This window comes from Cetorhinus maximus, chromosome 5 (genome assembly GCF_964194155.1).
Source record: "Cetorhinus maximus chromosome 5, sCetMax3.hap1.1, whole genome shotgun sequence".
Taxonomy (NCBI): domain Eukaryota; kingdom Metazoa; phylum Chordata; class Chondrichthyes; order Lamniformes; family Cetorhinidae; genus Cetorhinus; species Cetorhinus maximus.
In genome coordinates this window covers 162,204,469-162,225,046 of record NC_135883.1, presented here as the reverse complement: position 1 = coordinate 162,225,046, position 20,578 = coordinate 162,204,469, and the positions used below count along the sequence as shown (strand labels likewise).

Sequence of the window (20,578 nt, the reverse complement as noted above, 5' to 3'; positions counted from 1 at the left end):
CAAATCAAACCAAATTCTGATGTCGCTTGGAGTGGTCAAATTATCCACTTACTTGCTGAAACTTGGTTGAAATCTCCACAGTGGAGGACACCTCCAAAACTGAAAAGTTATGAGAAGAAACATTAAATAAAGAATGGGTTGGTGATGCCAAGTTTGGATTTGTAAGCTTGTAGAAGGAAGGAAAGACTGGCATAGAGTACCAAAAGTTTAATGTTTCAGGCCCTTCATCAAATCACGGGACATCATCGTTCTGAAAAGTTATCTCTGTTTCTCTCCACAGATGTGCCAGACCTGCTGAGTATTCCCGACATTTTCTGTTTTTGTTTCAGAATTCCAGAATTTGCAGTATTTTGCTTTCGTACCAATATTTAGTTTATTGCTGGAGTCTCACATTAATAGTACTTTTTCACTATTAATGATGTTAATGGAGGTGTCAGCATGTTTTGCAAATTTGAAGATGATACTAAAATCTATGTGAATACCAGGATTGTTGATGATGTTTGATGGCTTTGTGCAAATTTTAACGCGTTGGAATAATGGACTCATCCAAGTTAAACATCGTATGCCAGTCATAAGTGCAGTATTATGCATGTGGGCAGGAGTAATGCTCAACATTCATCCAGCACTCAGGGGGAAGAGTATTAATGAGGATTGAGAAAGAGAGAGATCTGGAGCATTCTGATATGTACATCTATAAAGGCGCAATCCGAATGCCATGAATTGATAACTAGAGCCAGTTTATAATGTTGCAAAGAACAGTGGCAAGTCTGAGGAGCGTTTAGGAGTGTTTTAAAAACCAGCAAAGGGCCACCAAAAAGCTGATTAGGGAAAAAAATAGAATATGTGAGTAAACTTGGTAGAAATATAAAAACAGTTTATAAGAGCTTTTATAAGTATATAAAAAAGAAGAGAGTAGCTAATGTAGAAGTTGGTTTCTTGGAAGCAGAGACAAGAGAAATCATTATGGGGAATGAGGAAATGGCAGAGGCATTGAACAAATATTTTGTCTTTTTTCACAGGAGAAGGCACAAATTGAATTCCAGAAACTGAAGGGACTAAAGTCCCACAAATCCCTGAGACTTAATAGTCTGCACCCTATGGTTCTAAACGAGATAGCTGCAGAGATAGTGGGTGCGCTAGCTATGATTTTCCAAAACTCCTTAGACTTGGGAGCGGTCCTAAGTTAGCAAATGTAATACTGTTCTTCATGAAAGGAGTGAGGGAAATCAGGGAATTACAGGCCAATTAGCCTGACATCAGTCATTGAGAAAATACTGGAATCTACTATGCAGTAAGTGTTAACAATGCACATTGAAAAGCTTGGCATGATTAGAATAGGTCATCATGGATTTACAAAGGGGAAATCCTGTTTGACAAATTTATTAAAGTTTTTTGAGGATGTAACTAGTAGGGTACCTGGATTTCCAAAACGCATTTGATAAGGTGCCATGCAAAAGGTTAATAAGCAAGAAACGAGATTATGGAGTTGGGGGCAATATATATGCAAGGATAGAGGATTGGTTAACAGACAAAGCAGAGAATTGGCATAAATGGGGCATTTTCAAGTTGGCGGACTGCCACAAGGATTAGTGCTGGGGCCTCAGCTTTTACAATCTATTATTGACAAAGATGAAGAGATAGAGATTAATGTATCAAGGTTTGCTGTGATACAAAGCTAGTTGGAAAGATAAGCTGTGGGGAGGACACAGAAAGGTGTAAAGAGATATAGACAAATTAAATGAGTGGGCAACAAGATGGCAGATGGAGTATAATGGGCAGAAGTGTGAAGTTATTCACTTTGGTTGTAAGAATAGAAAAGCAGGATATTTTTTCGAGGTGTAAAGCTTGTAAATGTTGATCCCCAAAGAGACATGGGTGTGTTTCAGGAAGATAGTTTTCATCATGTTATTGGAATTTATTGTAGGGTAAAGGTGACTCGTTAAAGGCAAGGTTTAGTGGGCTTTACAGGATTGAAAGAAAACTGAGTGAAGTAAATTATTTAATAAATACTCCAGATAGAAGAAAGAAGCAGAGGGTGTGTCATGTAAATATGCTTAATAAGTACCTTGACAGGGAAGAGGACCAAAAAGAGCTATTAGTGCTGGTAGAGAAAGAGATAGAAATGCGGGATTCTGAAATTGATTTTCCTCTAATCAAATTGGATAATGAGGGGGTACATGAAAATTTAAATGTATGTGTAGAAGTTTCATCTTCGTTAAGGTGACACCTTATAGATTAAATCTGGAAAGTTATCACAGGTACAGAAAGAAATCAAATTCATGCTTCAAAATGATATCATTGAGTCTAGTTGCAGTAAATGGAGCTCGTGTATTGTGCTGGTACCAAAACCGGATGGAACACTGAGACTGTGTGTGGACTATCAAAAGGTGAATGCGGCGACAAAAGCAGATTCATATCCTATACCACGGTTGGAAGATTGTCCCACTTTCTCAGTACAATCAAAATATATCACCCTTGTGATTTGACTTGCTAAGAAGATATTGGCAAGTACTGTTATTGGAGAGAGCAAAGGAGATGTCAGCTTTTGTGACGCAGATGGACTATATCAGTTTAAAGTCATGCCATTTGGTATGAAAAATGCACCTGCAACATTTCAAAGACTGACAAACAAAGTAATTGAGGTCTGAACAATTGTGCTGTTTATACTGATGGCTTGATAGTTTTCAGTCAGACGTGGGAGGAGCATTTACAACATCTGGAAGAATTATTTACTTGGTTACAGGAAGCTAATTTGGTGATGAACCATAGAGCCATAGGACCATAGAACACTACACAGAAAACAGGCCATTCGGCCCTTCTAGTCTGTGCCGAAATATTATTCCGCTAGTCCCATTGACCTGCACCCAGTCCATGACCCTCCAGACCTCTCCCATCCATGTATCTATCCAATTTATTCTTAAAACTTAGGAGTGAGCCCACATTTACCACGTCAGATGGTAGGTCGTTCCACACTCTCACCACTCTCTGAGTGAAGAAGTTCCCCCTAATGTTCCCCCTAAACCTTTCCCCTTTCACCCTAAAGCCATGTCCTCTTGTGTTTATCTCTCCTAATCTAAGTGGAAAGAGCCTACTCGCATTTACTCTGTCTTTACCCCTCATAATTTTGTAAACTTCTATCAAATCTCCCCTCATTCTTCTACGCTCCAAGGAATAAAGTCCTAACCTGTTTAATCTTACCCTGTAACTCAACTCCTTAAGACCCGGCAACATCCTAGTAAATCTTCTCTGTGCACTCTCAATCTTACTGATATCCTTCCTGTAGTTAGGCGACCAGAACTGCACACAATACTCCAAAGTTGGCTTCACCAATGTCTTATAACATTGTTATAACACCATAACATCCCAACTCCTATACTCAATACTTTGATTTATGAAGGCCAAAATGCCAAAAGCTTTCTTTACAACCCTGTCTACCTGTGACACCACTTTCAGGGAATTATGTATCTGAACTCCCAGATCCCTTTGTTCCTCTGCACTCATCAGTGCCCTACCATTTACTGTGTATGTCCTACCTTGGTTTGTCCTTCCAAAATGCAACACCTCACACTTTTCTGCATTAAATTCCATCTGCCATTTCCTGGCCCATTTTTCCAGTTGGTCCAGATCCCCCTGCAAGCTTTGAAAGCCTTCCTCGCTGCCCACAATGCCTCCAATCTTAGTGTCATCAGCAAACTTGCTGATCCAATTTACCACATTATCATCCAAATCATTGATATAGACAACAAACAACAATGGTCCCAGCACAGATCCCTGAGGCACACCACTAGTCACAGACCTCCAGTCTGAGAAACAATCATCCACTACCACTCTCTGTCTTCGTCTTCTCCCACACAGCCAATTTCGAATCCAGTTTACTTGGCTAAAAGTGAATTCGCAAAAGCGCAAGTTACATATCTAGGTCATACCATTGGACATGGTAAGGTAGCTCCGAGAGATGTGAAAGTCAGGGCTATCGTGGATTTCCCTGTGCCTACAACATAACAAGAAGTTTTGAGCTTTCTGAGCATGAGTGGATTTTATTGGAAATTTGTACCAAATTTTAGTAGTGTAGTTGCTCCATTGACTGAACTATTAAAAAAGAACAAGACGTTTCAATGAACACAGGAGTGTCAGAAGGCATTTGATAGTTTGAAAACTGTATTAACTACAACACCAGTTTTGACTGTACCCAATTACGCCAAGCAATTTAAGTCGGCCATTGATGCAAATGATATAGGCATTGGGGCCGCACTGTTACAAGAAGATGACAATGGAATTGAAAATCCGATAGGCTACTTTTCATGGATGTTGAATGTACAACAGAGAAGATATTCAACGATCGAAAAGGAGACTTTGGTTTTGGTGTTAGCATTGCAGTATTTTGAAATTTATGTTGCAAACAATTTGCCAGAAACAATTGATCATTTAGGACTGAAATGAGGAGAAAGTATGTCACTCAAAGGGTTGTGAATCTTTGGATTTCCAGAGGGTTGTGGATGCTGCATCGTTGAATACATCTAAGGTTGGGATAGACATATTTTTGGTGTCTCAGGGAATCAGGGGATATGGGAAGGGGGTGGGAAAGTGGAGTTGAAGCCCAAGGTCAGCTTTGATTTTACTGAATGGCAGAGCAGACTCAACGAGCCATATGGTCTACTCCTGATCCTATTTCTAGTGTTCTTACAGTTGGCTGCAGCATCCTTGGACTAGGATAGGGCAGGGCAAAAAAAATTCAGCCAAGATTAATGTTCTGCTGGAAAGTGTGTGGCATCAGGTCAGGGCAGGATTAGCCTTGGTTGTAATTCTCCTATACCCACTGAATACAGTTGAGTCTACAAAGATTCATTTGAAGGCTCTTGCATGAAATTAGGCATTAGGCCAAGTACTGGAAGATGGATTGTGTCTATGAAACTGACACCATCAAGAGAGAAAGTCAGACAACTGGATGGAGGCAGCAGACCTCTTAACAATAACTGACCGCACAATCTGCTGATTTCAGTGGGAGGTAAAAAACTCTGTTTATCATAAGATTCGATTTCTGATGAGGCAGTTAAAGTGGAAACCAGTACAGAACTCACAACACTCATTAATGGAATAAGTGCGTGCAAAATTCTGAAAGAATTTCAGATAGCGTTAGCCAATCTGAAAGGGATTTGGATAGAGAAATGAATTATATATTACAGCAGTCCTGCCTGTGTGCCATGTCTCAGTATAACTCTCAATGTTCTTGTCTTCAGGCTCCTTATGGCGCTGTTCAGGAAAAGCATCGTGCCGTTGATTCGTACAGCAGTAACAATGAACCGAATGTTCAGGTACACACCGTTTATCTCTCAATGCTGGGATTCCAGTTGACAACTGGACTGCTCTTGGGCTGCTCTTTAACCATCTCCAAAAGGTTATTTCTGCTGCTTAAATTGGCCACCTTTCCTTGAAATCAAATTGAAAGTAAGAAAGACTTGTATTTATGAAGCACTTTATCACTTTCCTCAGAACATCACAAAATAAGTCACATGCAGTGAATTTCTTAGGTGCAATCACTCTTGTTGTGTAGGTAAACACAACTGTAGTTTATGTACACCAAGATTCCACAAACACCAATAATGCGATCAGCCAGTTGATCTATTTTATGTTGTTGGTCGAGGGATCTTTAACATCCAATAGAGCAGACAGGCTTGATTTAGCACATGTTCTGAATGACTGCATCTGTGCCAATGCAGCACTCCCTCAGTGTTGTGTTAATGAGTCTGCCTAGATTGTGAGCTCACATTCTGGAGTGGGATTTGAACTCAACTTTCCATTGCAAAGGTGAGACTGCTACCACTGATCCAAGTTGGTTATACCACCTTTCTTCCATTTCCAATCTTTCCCTTCCTCTTGATGGGAAAGCACTTGGTTTAGCTTGATGTCTCCCCCGTGGTGCCACAGCTGATATAGAGCCATTTTGTATTGAGGATTGTGAACATAAAGGGCATGAGCTAATTTTATGGCACTGTGCGTGATGTTGGTTCGTCTTGCCTCGAAGTGATGCTGAGCAATACAGAACAGCAAGGCTCTGATCGATCATGGTTCTGTACCGTGTTAGCTGGTCTCAGCCTAGATAGCAGTGGGGGCACCACAGATGACTGTGGCTCCAATGGGGCCCGAGGGCTGGAGGAGTCACGGAAAACAAATCTCGAATTACCCGCTCCTAATCACTCTGAGCCCTGCTGGGACTTCTTGTATGTGGAGGTCATGTGAGCAGCATCAGGCTTGTCTGATGTCATTCAGTACCACCTCGACTCTCTTCCCCCCAACCCCTTTTACCACCAGGAATCAATTAGTGTGCCTAAACTGGAGTATGAAAAATGGCTACTTGAATAAATTACATGGAATTTATAACACTGAAACAGGCCATTCAGCTCAATGGGTCTGTACCGATGTTTATGCTCCACATAAACCTATTCCCACCCTACTTCATCTAACCATATCAGCATTACATTCTATTTCCATTCTCCTCCGTGTACTCATCTAGCTTTCCCTTAAATATGTCTATATTCTATTCGCTTCAACCACTCCTTGTGGTAACAAGTCCTACTTTCTAACTAGTTTCTGGGTGAAGAATTTTGCCCTGAATTCTCTATTGAATTCATTAGTGACTATCTTATATTTATGACCTTTAGTTTTGGTCTCGTACGCAAGTGAAAACATCTTATCTAACCTATCGAATCTCTTCATAATTTTAAGGACCTCGATTAGGTCACCTGTCAGACCTAATAGATGATACCAGAACTGAAATGAAAAGCTATACCTATGCAAGTTATTTTGTACTTTACCAGTATCTTGCTATCCTTTTTATGATACAGAGATCAGAACGGTTTACAGTACTTCAAGTGTGATCTAGCCAAGTTTAACTTAACCTCTCTACTTTCAAATTCTATCCCTCTAGAAATGATACTTGGTTTTCTCTTTTTAATTGGTCTTGTCTATCAGTGGTTTATGAATGTCTGCTCCAAGATCCCTTTGCAAAGACACTTAATTTGCAAAGAGTCCTTAGTCCTCTTACCAAAATACACCATCTTTCACTAATCTATTTTGGAACTATTTTACACATCCATTCTGTAAGTTTACTAATGTCTCCTATTTACCAAATGAGGCACAGAAGAGTGACTGAACTGTACCCAAATGTAAGCTGGGTGAAAAGAGTAAGTTAAGGGGGTTGGGGAACTTCAACCTGATGTTGGTGTGTATCTTTTCTAACAATTAAAAGCGGCCTTCATTCTCTTTCCATATTTCAGTGCTTCAGCAACCTGTGAAGCCATACAGAAAATGACCAGAGTACGGGTAGTGGACAACAGTTCCCTTGGCAACACCCCGTATCATAGACCGCCCAAGTGCATCCATGTGTATACCAAAAATGGTAATGGAAAAGTGGGAGACAAAATCTTACTGGCAATCAAAGGGCAGAAGAAAAAAGCACTGATTGTTGGCCATCGAATGCCTGGCCCACGCATGACACCCAGATTTGACTCCAACAACGTGGTGCTCATTGAAGATAATGGGAACCCGACGGGGACGCGCATCAAGGTGCCTATCCCCACTAGCCTGCGCCAGATGGAAGGCGATTATTCCAAAGTGTTGGCAATTGCTCAGAAGTTTGTCTGATGGACCTGCTGAGTTCAGTGGGAATTGTCAACCCTGGCTGTGATTTATGGAGAGAAACAACGATCAAACAACAAACAACAGGTCAAACATGCCTTCCATTGTAGGCCCCTTGGATGTTTGATATTCCAAGAGTTAGGTGGTTCCGTTTTATCAGCTGTACATCTGTATATTAAACCACTTGTGTCAAGCATGCCTTTGCTGTCCATAGCTTCACTTCCTGTTATCATGGTATTTGGTCATGCTTTCGCGTCTGGTTTCCCATTGCAAATTGCTGCACCAATATTTTCCATCCAGATTTATGTCGGCTTTCCTTATGTTGTAGACTGTGGCCACAAGATGGCTCTATGGACATGTTTCCGAAGTATTTTTCGCGCTTTCATGACCTTGCAACTGAGTGTGATTCAGGCTGAAAGGCCTACTCTTGCTTCTATCTGGATAAAACTGCAGGAATGTTGCTAATTAACAGCAAAGTTGTTTTAAAAAAAAGGGCAAGGGCAAAAAGTAGTGCTCAGAAGTAAGAGAGAAAACTAGACAAGCCAAAGAAGGAGATGATGGGAGAGGTGATCTAAACTTTTGAGAAAGAAATGGATTTTAAGAAGGTTCTTGAAGGTGAAGAGGCAGAGGGATTTAGGGAGAGAATTCCAGAGCACGGTGCACTTATGATTGAAGGCACAGCTGCAAATGGTATGGTGAAAGGACTGGGTACAACAGAGGTCAGATGCAGGGAAATTGTGTTTGACTGTATAACTGGAGGAGATTACTTAGGGTAGAACGAGAATGATGTTTTTAAATTTGAAAAATTGGGTGCATGAATCAATATAGGTGAACAAGGATGGGGATGATGGGTAAGCCTGACTACCATTCAGAAGGCCAAGTAGCTGATCTCAAGTATCAGACAACAATAACTTGCCTTTTAATGTAGTAAAACACCCAGGGTGCTGAATAAGAGCGTTTTCGATTAAATTATTTGACAGTGAGCTGCAGAAGGGGATATCAAAACAGATGACGAGAAGCCCTGTTTTAAATGAAGTGAGAGGGGCAGGGAGGTTTAGGGAGGAAATTCCAGAGCTTAGGGAGCAGATGAGCAGGAGGGGGCCATTTCACCCCTCAAGCCTGTTCTACCATTTAGTGGGATCAAGGCTGATCTGTGGCCAAATTCCCCACACAGCCAATGCAACTGAAAGCATGACCAGCAACCACAAATTGGAGATGCACAAGAGGCCAGAATTGAAGGAGTGCAGAGATCCTGAAGGCTTATGGGGTTGGAGGAGGTTGCTGAGAAGGGGAGAGATGAGGTCTTGGAGAGATTTGAAAATGTGGATGAACGTTTGAAAATTGAAGTCTTGCCAGACTAGGAGCCAGTGTAGGCCATCAAGCACTGGGGTGATTGGTGAATGGGAAATGGTGTGGGTTAAGTTACGAGCAGCAGAGTTTTCAATGAGCCCAAGTTTATGTAGGGTGGAAGCTTGGAGGCTGGCCAGGAGAACAAAAATGGGTGGCAGGTCAGATTGGGCAGAACATAAAAAGCAGCAAAGAATGACTAAAAGATTAATAAGAAAGGAAAAATTAGAGTACAAGAGAAAGCTCGCTAAAAATATAAAGACAGATAGTAAGAGTTTCTATTGATATTTAAAAAAGAAGAGTTAACAAAGGGAGCATTGGTTCTGTAGAAAGTGAGCCTGGGGAGTTAATGGAAAATAAGGAGATGGCAGATGAGTTGAACAGGTATTTTGCATCGGTCTTCACTATAGAGGATACAAGTAACATCCCAGAAATGGCTGTAAATCAGGAATTGGAAGGAGGGAGGAACGCAAGAAAATTACAATCACCAGGGAAGTGGTACTTGTCAACTCACAGTTACAACAATTTGTTAAGCCCCTGGGACATGATTAATTTCATTCTAGGGTTTTAAAAGAAGTGGCTAGTGAGATAGTGGATATGTTGGTTTTAATTTTCCAAAATTTCCTAGATTTGGGGAATGTTCCATTAGATTGGAAAATAGCAAATTTAACTCCTTTATTCAAAAAGAGTGGGAAACTATAGCCCAGTTAGCTTAACATCTGTCATGGGGAAAATGTTAGAAGCTAGTATTAAAAAACGTTATAACAGGGCACTTAGATAAATTCAAGGTAATCAGGCAGAGTCAACATGGTTTTTTGACAGGGAAATTGTGTTTAGCCAATTCATTGGAGTTCTTTGAAGAAATAATGTGCTGTGGATAAAGGGGAACAGAAGGTATTTGATAAAGTGCCTCATCAAAGGTTAATGCGGAAAAATGAAAACTCATGGTGTAGGGGGTAACATTTTGGCATGGAAAGAAGATTGGCTAGCCAACAGGAAGCAGCGAGTTGGCATAAATGGGTCATTTTCTGGTTGGCCGGATGTGATGAGTGGTGTGCCACGGGGATCAGTGCTGGCGCCTCAACTCTTTACAGTTTATATAAGTGATTTGGATGAAGGGACCGATGGTATGGTTGCTAAATTTGCTGATGACACAAAGGTAGGTAGGAAAGTAAGTTGTGAAGAAGACATGAGGTTACAAAAGGATATAGATAGGTTAAGTGAGTGGGCAAAGATCTGGCAAATGGAGTATAATGTGGGAAAATGTGAGGCTGTCCATTTTGCAGGACAAATAAAAAAGAAGCATATTATCCAAATGATGAGAGATTGCAGAGCTCCGAGATGCAGAGGGATCTGGATATCCTCGTGCATGAATCGCATAAGGTTAGTATGCAGGTACAGCAAGTAATTAGCAAAGCTAATAGAAATTTATTGTTTATTGCAAGGGTAATTGAATGCAAGAGTAGGGAGGTTATGCTTCTGTGATACAGGGCATTGGTGAGACCACATCTGGAGTGAGGTGTACAGTATTGCCCTCCTTATTTAAGGAAAGATGTAAACGCAACATTGGAAGCAGTTCAGAGAAGGATTTTTTATTCATTCATGAGATGTGGGCGTCACTGGCTAGGCCAGCATTTATTGCCCATCCCTAATTGCCTTTGTTCAGAGGGCATTTAAGAGTCAACCACATTGCTGTGGGTCTGGAATCACATGTAGTCCAGACCAGGCAAGAACGACAGATTTCTTTCCCTAAAGGGCATGAGTGAACCAATGGGTTTTTAATGCAATTGGAATTTTTTTTTGTGATCATCATTAGACTTTTAATTCTAAATTTTTATTGGATTCAAATTTCACCATCCGCTGTGATGGGATTCAAACCCAGGCCCCCACCCAGAGGATTACCCTAGGTCTCGGGAATGTTAGTCCAGTGACAATACCACTATGCCACTGCCTTTTTAATAGCTGGAATGGGCGGGTTGTCTTATGAGGCAAGGTTGGACAGGCTAGGCTTGTGTCCTCTGGAGTTTAGAAGAGTAAGAGGCGTCTTGATTGAAACATGTAAGATCCTGAAAAGCTAAAACAGAAAATGCTAGAAAAACTCAGCAGGTCTGACAGCATCTGTGGAGAGAGAAACAGAGTTAATGTTTCGAGTCCGTGTGCCTCTTCTTCAGAGCTAAAGAGAGGTAGAAAGTGATGGAATTTATACTGTTTAAGGAGGTGGAGCAGGTGAAGCTGGATAGAAGGTCAGCGATAGGTGGGGGCTGAGGCAAGATTGACAAAGCTGTCATGAACACAAGAAAAATAGAGTGTTAATGAAGATCCTGACGGGACTTGACAGGGTGGATGTCGAAAAGATATTTCCTCTTGTGGGAGAATCTAGAATTAGGGACCACTGTTTAAAAATAAGGGGTCACCCATTTAAGACATGAGGAAAAATTTTTTCTCTGTAGATTGAGATACTTTGGAACTCTCTTACTCAAAAGATGATTGAGACAGAGTCTGAATATCTTTAAGGCAGAAGAGAATGATTTTTGATAAGCAAGGGGGTGAAAGGCTATCAGGGGTAGGCAGGAATGTGAAGTTGAGGTTAAAATTATATTAGCCATGATCTTATTGAATGGCAGAGCAGGCTCGCGGGGCTGAGTGGCCGACTCCTGTTCCTAATTCGTATGATCATATAAATAGTCAAGTCAAGCGGCAACAAAGATATGGATGACTTACAAGAAAAGATTAGAAAAACTCACTCTTTAGCCTTGAATGGATATGATTGAGAGGACTATTCAAAGTGGTACTAAGTGGTATGAGAGGTCAATCTGAGCACTATTTGAAGTGAAATTCAGTTTCTGCTGTACTTATGGTGAGGTTAAGGTGGCCGGAAACAGCTCTGAGGAAATTCTTGGCCACTGCATACAATCACAGTGCCCTGTCTCAGATCAGTTATCTTGGACCAGCAGTCAGATTTTGTAGAATAGTACAGCACAGTAGGAGGTCTTTTGGCCCATCCTGTCTGTGCCCACTTTTTGAAGAGTAATTCAGTTAGTCCTACTGCCCAGCTCATACTTGGTTGTGTTAAATTTCATTTTTCAAAACTGTGTTCCTTAAACCAGCAGGAAAGAATTAAAGATGGTGCAGTGTAATAAACAGAATACCTCATTGTCCCATGGGTTTGTTATTCAGTGCTGCTGAGATCATAGCTCAGGCTTCCCAGCAAGGCTAGAAATGACAACCAGTTCGCATCCAGCTGTGAAGAAGCAATCGAGAGATCAGAGATAAATAAGACAGAAGAATCCTCTGGGGCAAGCCATGAGGGGGTGGTGAGGCGGTGCTGTCCGGCACTGCAGCTGCTTAATAGAACAGGTGCAATAATATCTGTGCCCTCTCCTGTACCAGACAAACACAACACTTCAGGAAACCCATGGGACTGACTTCAGACAGTCTGAGGCAGGTGATCTGCTGATAGCCTGAGTTAATAGACTTGATGTCGGACCTTGCGCACAATTAATATTCTAATGTGTATTTTGCAATCTTTCCACTTTCCCCACCCTTTTCCTAACACTGCTGGACCATAGTTCCTCCTGTGCTGGTTGCCTTTGAGGTCACCCATATGCCGAATGAGTGGGTTGTCTTCTGAAGATAGGTTGAACAGGCTGGGCTTGTTTTCACTGGAGTTTAGAAGAAAGAGGGGTGACTTGATTGAATTATTAAGATCCTGACTGGTCTTGACAAGGTAGACGTAGAAAGGATGTTTCCTCTTGTGGATGAGTCCAGAATTAGGGAGCACAGTTTTAAAATTAAGGGTCGCCCTTTTAGGACCAAGATGAAGAGAATATTTTTTCTCTGAGGGTTGTGCGACTTTGGAACTCTCAACCTCAGAAGGTGGTGGAGGCGAGGTCGTTGAATATTTTTAAGGCAGTGGTAGGTAGATTCTTGCATAAAAGCCAAATACTGAGGATGTTGGAAATCTGAAACAAAAACAAAAATTGCTGGAAAAACTCAGCAGGTCTGACAGCATCTGTGGAGAGGAAGACAGAGTTAACGTTTTGAGTCCGTATGACTGATGAAGAGTTATTTGGACTTGAAACGTTAACTCTGTCTTCCTCTCCACAGATGCTGTCAGACCTGCTGAGCTTTTCCAGCAATTTTTGTTTTTATGTAGGTAGATTCTTGTTAGGCAAGGGAATCAAAGGTTATCGGGGGTAGATGGGAATGTGGAATTCAAAACACAAACAGATCAGCCATGATCTTATTGAATGGCGGAGCAGGCTCGAAGGGGCTACTTCTGCTCCTATTTCGTATGTTCAAGTCCCACCTCAGGACTTGAAGGCCATGGAAAGTGTGTTCATACACGGCCAAACAGGTTGATCACCAGCCTGTAAATCCTTCCAATTTGCCTGATGTCAGGCAGTAGGATTAGGAGAGTTTCCTGGTCAGCCATACTGCAGAAGGCAATGGCAAACCACTGCAGTACGTTGCCCAGTATAATCATGGACCAATCCAATGGAAGTCCATGGTCGCCAATGCTCTCTTAGAGCATGGTACCCTGAAGGAGGAGGATAATTTGGGCGAAAACTGATTTAGAAGAACTGAAAGATTTGAGTGTTAAGGTTCATAAGACTTTAAAAGCAGCCCCTCAAGTCAAAAAGACCTCAGAAAAAATGAAATGCTGATGTTTTTGCATTGAGGTATTAAACATGTTTCAAAGTGTAATGGTGAATCTATTATCAAACCATAGATAAAAACAAAAAACTGCGGATGCTGGAAATCCAAAACAAAAACAGAAATACCTGGAAAAACTCAGCAGGTCTGGCAGCATTGGCGGAGAAGAGCAAAGTTGACGTTTCGAGTCCTCATGACCCTTCAACAGAACTAAGTAGAAATAGGAAAGGGGTGAAATGTAAGCTGGTTTAAGGTGGGTGATGGGGGGTGGTTGTTGGGACAAGCAAGCAGTGATAGGAGGAGATAACCAAAAGATGTCACAGACAAAAGAACAAAGAGGTGTTGAAGGTGGTGATATTATCTAAAAGAATGTGCTAATTAAGATTGGAGAGCAGAACAAGCAAGGTAGCTCTAGTGGGGGTGGGGTGAAATAAACCATGGGTGGAATACCAGCTTATATTTCACCCTATTCCTATTTCTACTTAGTTCTGTTGAAGGGTCATGAGGACTCGAAACGTCAAATTTGCTCTTCTCCGCCATGCTGCCAGACCTGCTGAGTTTTTCCAGGTATTTCTGTTTTTGTTTTTTTTATTATCAAACCATAATTGACATACCGGAGTAGATCCTGACTTTACCCATTTTTATTTCTGTAGAATCGCTGGAAATAAATCAGGAGAGATCTGCAACAGGCTACCAGCTCACTACCACTCATCTTACAGTATTGCGCAAAGTCAGAATTAACCTCACTGCAGTTTTGGGCTCCACACACGTTAAAGTAACAGAAAATACAGTGCAGATTCATTTGGATGCTACCTGGTATGATAATATACAAATAGGAAGACTTGACATATTGGGGCTGTTTTCATTAGAATAGAGGAAATTGGGGTGAGCTGGTAGTTGTAAAATTATATTGGGAAGAACAATAGATTGAGGTTGAGACAAAGCGGGCATAGGTACAGGATTCGATGCAAGAGATTTAGGACAGAGAGCAGCAGATTCTTTATATGTTAATACTTAAAGAAAAAGGAATATAGGAACAGGGTGGGCAGCTGGGATTGAACTACTGCTTATGTGGAGGATAAACACCAACATGGACTGCTTTCCCTGTCGTAATTTCTATATAATTCTACATGATAGGCTGATCCATTACTCCTTGAGACTGACATCACCTAGTGGACATCTAGCAGTATTGCGACTAAAAGGAGGGAAACTTTTAAAAGCTTCCTTCAGACAGCATGCACCATTGCATCCTTCCTGAAACACAAAAGTAAAAGAAATGTTACAAAAGTAACACTGAAACTTCTGGTTCAATGTTAACAGTAGTCAAATTTATTGTAACCTCCACAAATCCATGGGTTTCGAGTAGGTATCAGAAATTTGGATGTGAGCCCCACTCCTAACCCTCCACCTGTGCTTCCCACAATTGTACATACACTAATTTTAACTATAAATTTAGCCACAGATCATATGCTCAGATGACCCTCATAACATGTGTTATTATTCAACAGACCCCATCACGACACTGGCATTGTTTGTCTGTCCTTGTTATTTCCCTTCAGTTGCACCTTTTGAGGAATGGAAGACAGATGTAATCCACAGTAGTGAAACAAAATGTAGTCACACTGGGCTAAAAGCTTAACAGGTCTCTTCACTGGAACCATGCACTGCTGTTATCTGGAATTCAGTCCTATAGGTGAATCATACAGTCAACAATCACCTATTGGCCCAGAGGCCTTGGAGCTGCAGTGTTGCTTTTCATACCTTCTGCATTGCTGTCTGTTTTTCCTTCAATGTCAGTCTTTGCTTGGTTGGCAACACTCTTGCCTCTGAGACAGAGGCATCCAAGACCCACTTAGCACAAAATTTAGGCTGACGCTCTAGTGCAATGGCATGCTGCACTGCCGGAGGTGCTGTACTTGGGTGGGACGTTAAATCAAGGCCCTATCTACGCTCAGGTGGATGTAAGAGGCCCCATAGTACTATTTTGAAAATTAGCAGGGAAGTTCTCCCTGGCCGATAATTATCTCTCAACCAACATTGCCAAAAACAGATTAACTGGTAATTTATCTGATTACTGTTTTTGGGACCTTGTATGGAAACTGGCTGCTAGTCAACAGTTACTACACTTCAAAAGTAATTCATTGGCTGTAAAGTGCTGTGGGACATCCTGAAATCATGAAAGGTACTATAAAAATGAGTTCCTTCTCACAATGCATATAAACAGTTGAGAAACCCAATAAACCTATATCAATGTCTCTCTCTGGGCTACACTGACCAGACATGTTTGAGGATTTGATCCCCAAACTGTGCTGAACTTGCTGATTCCAGTTAGGACAGCAGTAATACTGCAATTGTCTGTAGCACCTGTAGGCTAGGGAAGGGAAAAATGGCCAAGATGCCTGTTCCTGATAGCCAGTGACTAATGCTGTGGGAGAGTCTTCACCACAAGGATTACAGTGACCAAGAAGTAGGCTCACCGCAGCCTCCTCAAGGGGAACATGTGAACATAAGTAGGCCATTTGGCCTCTCCAGCCTCTTCCACCATTCAATGACATCATGGCTGCAATCTAACGCCATACACCATCTTCTGAAGAAGATATGAGGAAATTAGAATCATGGAATGATACAGCACAGTAGGAGGCCATTCTATCCATCGTGCGTGTGGCGGCTATTTGATAGAGTTATCCAATTCATACCATTTGCCTGTTCTTTCCCTTGATATATTTATCCAATTCTCTTTTGTATGTTACTATTGAATTTTCTTCCACCACCCTTTCAGGCAATGCAATTTAGATCCTAACAATTCACTGCACAAAAAAAAGTTGTCCCTGGCCCTTCTGCCAATTACCTTAAATCTCTTTCCTCTGGCTACTGATTCTTCTGTCACTAGAAACAGTTTCTCCATATTTACTCTATCAAAATCATCAATGATTTGGACATCTCTATCAAATCTCTTAACCTTCTGTCAGGAAGATATAATAATTTTCATAATGTTATTGGAATTTATTATAAAGTAGAGTAATAGTGGGATCTGTGTGTGTGTGTGACTTAATTGAATTAAAGGCAGCTGGTCTGAAGGCTTTGATGTATCAAAAGATAAGCTAGGTTTGAAATGTTAAGTAGGTAAACATGGGGGAAGTTTTAGAATGTAAGGTGCAAAGGGAACATTTGCATTTTTAAATAAACCAGACTAGCTTGAATTCAAAAGAGGGAGTGAAATGTTACACCTAGCCAGGAGAAGTTAAGGAACAGTGTGTTAATTTTTCCCAAAGATTACTGGTAAAATTGGTACGTTGCTGAATTTTTATTATTAGAGAGGTAAAAGACCAAAGACATAGTGAAACAATGGGAATTTGCATTCAAAGGAGAGAAGGCTGTGTGTAAGGACAGGCATTCTAAGATCTAACACAAGTGTGAAAAGCCTCCAGCATCTAAGCCTCAAGCTGCTGTCTACAAGTAACTGAAGCTGAAAGAAACTCACTGTTCAGGGTATTGTGTGTTAATTTGCCTGGGTCTTTTAAGATCCATGTGTCTCACTGTTGCTTTAACGGAAGTATAACTGGGGTTAAGATTAATTAGGGGATTTAGAAGTTATCATAGTAGTAATTTGTAGATCTATGTATGAGCTTAAAATCATTTCTTCTATTAATAAAGGTTGAACATAAGAACATAAGAAATAGGAACAGGAGTTAACCATTCGGCCCCTCGAGCCTGCTCCACCATTCAATAAGATCATGGCTAATCTTGCATTTCAGTTTCCACATTGCCATCTAACCCCAATAGCCTTAGATTCCCTTACTTAACAAGAATCTATCTACCTCTGCCTTAAAAATATTCAATGACCCGCCTCCACCACCTTCTGAGGCAGAGAGTTCCAAAGTCGCACAACCCTCTGAGACAAAAAAATTCCTCTCATCTCTGTCCTAAAAGGGCGACCCCTAATTTTAAAGCAGTGCCCCCTAGTTCTGAACTCACCCACAAGAGGAAACATCCTTTCGATGTCCACCGTGTCAAGACCGTTCAGGATCTTGTATACTTTAGTCAAATCACCCCTCACTCTTCTAAACTCCAGTGGAAACAAGCCCAGTCTGTCCAACCTTTTCTCATAAGACAACCCACTCATTCCAGGTATCAATCTAGTAAACTTCCTTTGAACTGCCTCCAATGCATTTACATCCTTCCTTAAATAAGGAGACCAAAACTGCACATGGTATTCGAGATGCAGTCTCACCAGTGCCCTGTATTACTGAAGCATAACAACCTTACTTTTATGGTTAATCCTCTCATAATAAAGGATAGCATTCCATTAGCCTTCTTAATTGCTTGATGTACCTGCATTCTAACTTTTTGTGACTCATGTACTAGAACACCTAGATCTCTCTGCACCTCAGAACTATGCAGCCATTCTCCATTTCAATAATACTCTGCTTTTTTGTTCTTTTTAGTGAACAGCTTCACATTTTCCCACATTAAACTCCATTTGCCAGATCTTTGCCCACTCACTCAACCTGTCTATATCCATCTGTAACATCCTCATGTCCTCTTCACAACATATTTTCCTACCTATCTTTGTGTCACCTGCAAATTTAGCTACTGTGTCTTCACTCCCCTCATCTAAGTCATTGATGTAAATCGTAAAAAGTTGAGGCCCTGGCTGCATAATCCCTGTGGGACTCCACTCATCACATCCTGCCAATCCGAAAAGGATCCATTTGGGCATACCCTCTGCTTTCTGCCAGCCAGCTAACCTTCTATCCATGCTAATATGTTACCCCCTACACCATGCACTTTTATTTTCCGTAATAAGCTTTGAACCATATCAAATGCCTTCTGGAAAGCCAAGTAGAGTGTGTTTATAGGCCCTTTATCCACTGTGCATGTTACTCCTTTAAAAACTCCAATAAATTAGTTAAATGTGATATTTTTTTCATAAAACCATGCTGACTCTTTCCGGTTGCTTGGAGCTTTTCAAAGTGTCCACCTATAACCTCCTTAATGATCGATTCTTACAACTTCCCCACGACAGACTTCAAGCTGCCTTGCCTATAGTCTTCCATTTTCTGCCTCCTTCCTTTCTTGAATAATTTAATTTAGTTTTGTAAGAAACCTATAAGACTTGGTAGCCTTTTTACTAAATTCAAAGCCCGCATCTTGAAATAAGTATAAATTGCAAATAGTTGTGGCAGCTAGTTCAAGTTTCCCTCTAGGATTTGGGCAGCTTGGCATTTACCTTCCGTCTGCCATAACACTTCTCTGCTCTAAGAAGAACAATCCCAGCTTCTCAGGAATGGAGAAATGGGATAAATGGATCATTTTTAGGTTGGGAAACTGTAACTAGTGGAATGTCACAAGGATCGCTGCCGGGTCTTCAGCTATTTACGATCTATATTAATGACTTGGATGAAGGGACTGAGTGTATTGTAGCCAAATTTGCTGATGATCCAACAATAGGTAGGAAAGCAAGTTGTGAGGAGGATATAAAGAATCTGCAAAGGAACATAGACCCATTAAGTGAATGGGGGAAAAATTGGAAGATGCACTATAATTTGGAAAAATGTGAGGTTGTCAACTTTGGCAGGAAGAATAGAAAAGCAGAATATTGTTTTAAATAGAGACTGCAGAATATTGCATTGAAAAGGGATGTGGGTGTCCTTGTACATGAATCACAAAAAGTTAACATGCAGCTACAACAAATAATTAGGAAGGCAAATGGTCTTTATTGCAAGTAGAATGGAGTATAATGTTAAGGAAGTCTTGCTACAACTGTACAGGGCATTGGTGAGACTGGACCTAGAGTACTGTGTACATTTTTTATCTTGTTACTGCATGAGGGATATACTTGTGTTGGAAGCTGTTCAGAGGAGGTTCACTGGGCTGATTCCTGGGATGAAGGGGTTGTTTTATGAGGTTGAGCAGGTTGGGCCTATAATCACTGGAGTTTAGAAAAATGAGAGGTGATCTTATCGAAACATATATGATTCTGAGGGGCTTAACAGGGTAGCTGTTGAGAGAATGTTTCCCCTCATAGGGGAATCTTGAACGAGGGGCCACAGTTTAAAAATAAGGGGTCTCTCATTTAAGGCAGAGATGAGGAAGAATTTCTTCTCTATGAATCTTTGGAATTCTCTTCCATAGAGAGGGGTGAAAACTGGGTCATTAAATATATACAAGGCTGAGTTTTTCAGATTTTTGATCTATAAGAGAGCTAAGGGTTATGATGGGTAAACAGGAAAGTGGAGTTAAGGCCATAATCAGATCAGCCTTGGTCTTATTGAACGATGGAACAAGCTCGATGGGCTGAATGGCCTACTCCTGCTCCTATTTCTTATGATCATGTGGTCTTATAAGCTGAGTTGCTCGTGCAGAGAGCTAGCATGGACATGACAGGCTGAATAGCCTCGTGCTGTGTTGTAACTATTCAATGATTCCAGTCACAATTAATAACAGATTTATATTTAAATTATATATCCTAACTATGAAATTGTGGATACAGTAGGTTGAAATAAGGCCCTGGTCTAAGAGTTTGCGAAAATTGAAACTATTCTCCCCTAGTAAAAATGATTTGGACTTGGGAACTGAATGTACAATTTCAAAATTTGCCAGCAACACCAAATTAGAGGGTTGCATAGCCAATACTGAGCAAGACTGTGACAAGATACAAGAAGGCATCAACAAGCTTGCAGAATGGGCTTGAAGTTGACAAATGAGTTTCATGATACTTAAGTGTGAGAAATTACATTTTGATGGGAAGAATCAGGAGGTTACATACTGCTTGGAAAATAAGAGTCTAAATGTGGTAGAGGAGCAAAATGATATAGGAGTACACAGACACAAATCAATAAAAATAGTGATGTAGATAAATAAGACCATTAAAAAAATGAAAACCAAGCACTGGGATAGGGTTAGAACACAGAAGGAGGCTGTTCGGCCTGTTGAGCCT

The 20,578-nt window shown here is 40.9% G+C and overlaps 1 protein-coding gene across 1 annotated transcript; it reads left to right on the top strand.

Moving 5' to 3' along the window:
- Window positions 1–5,175: 5,175 nt before the first annotated feature.
- mrpl14 (mitochondrial ribosomal protein L14) lies at window positions 5,176–7,831 on the top strand. The gene is made up of 2 exons (XM_078542731.1): window positions 5,176–5,312; window positions 7,275–7,831. The coding sequence occupies exons 1-2, from the start codon at window positions 5,245–5,247 to the stop codon at window positions 7,639–7,641; spliced, it is 435 nt and encodes a 144-aa protein (XP_078398857.1). The 5' UTR covers window positions 5,176–5,244; the 3' UTR covers window positions 7,642–7,831.
- Window positions 7,832–20,578: the final 12,747 nt, after the last annotated feature.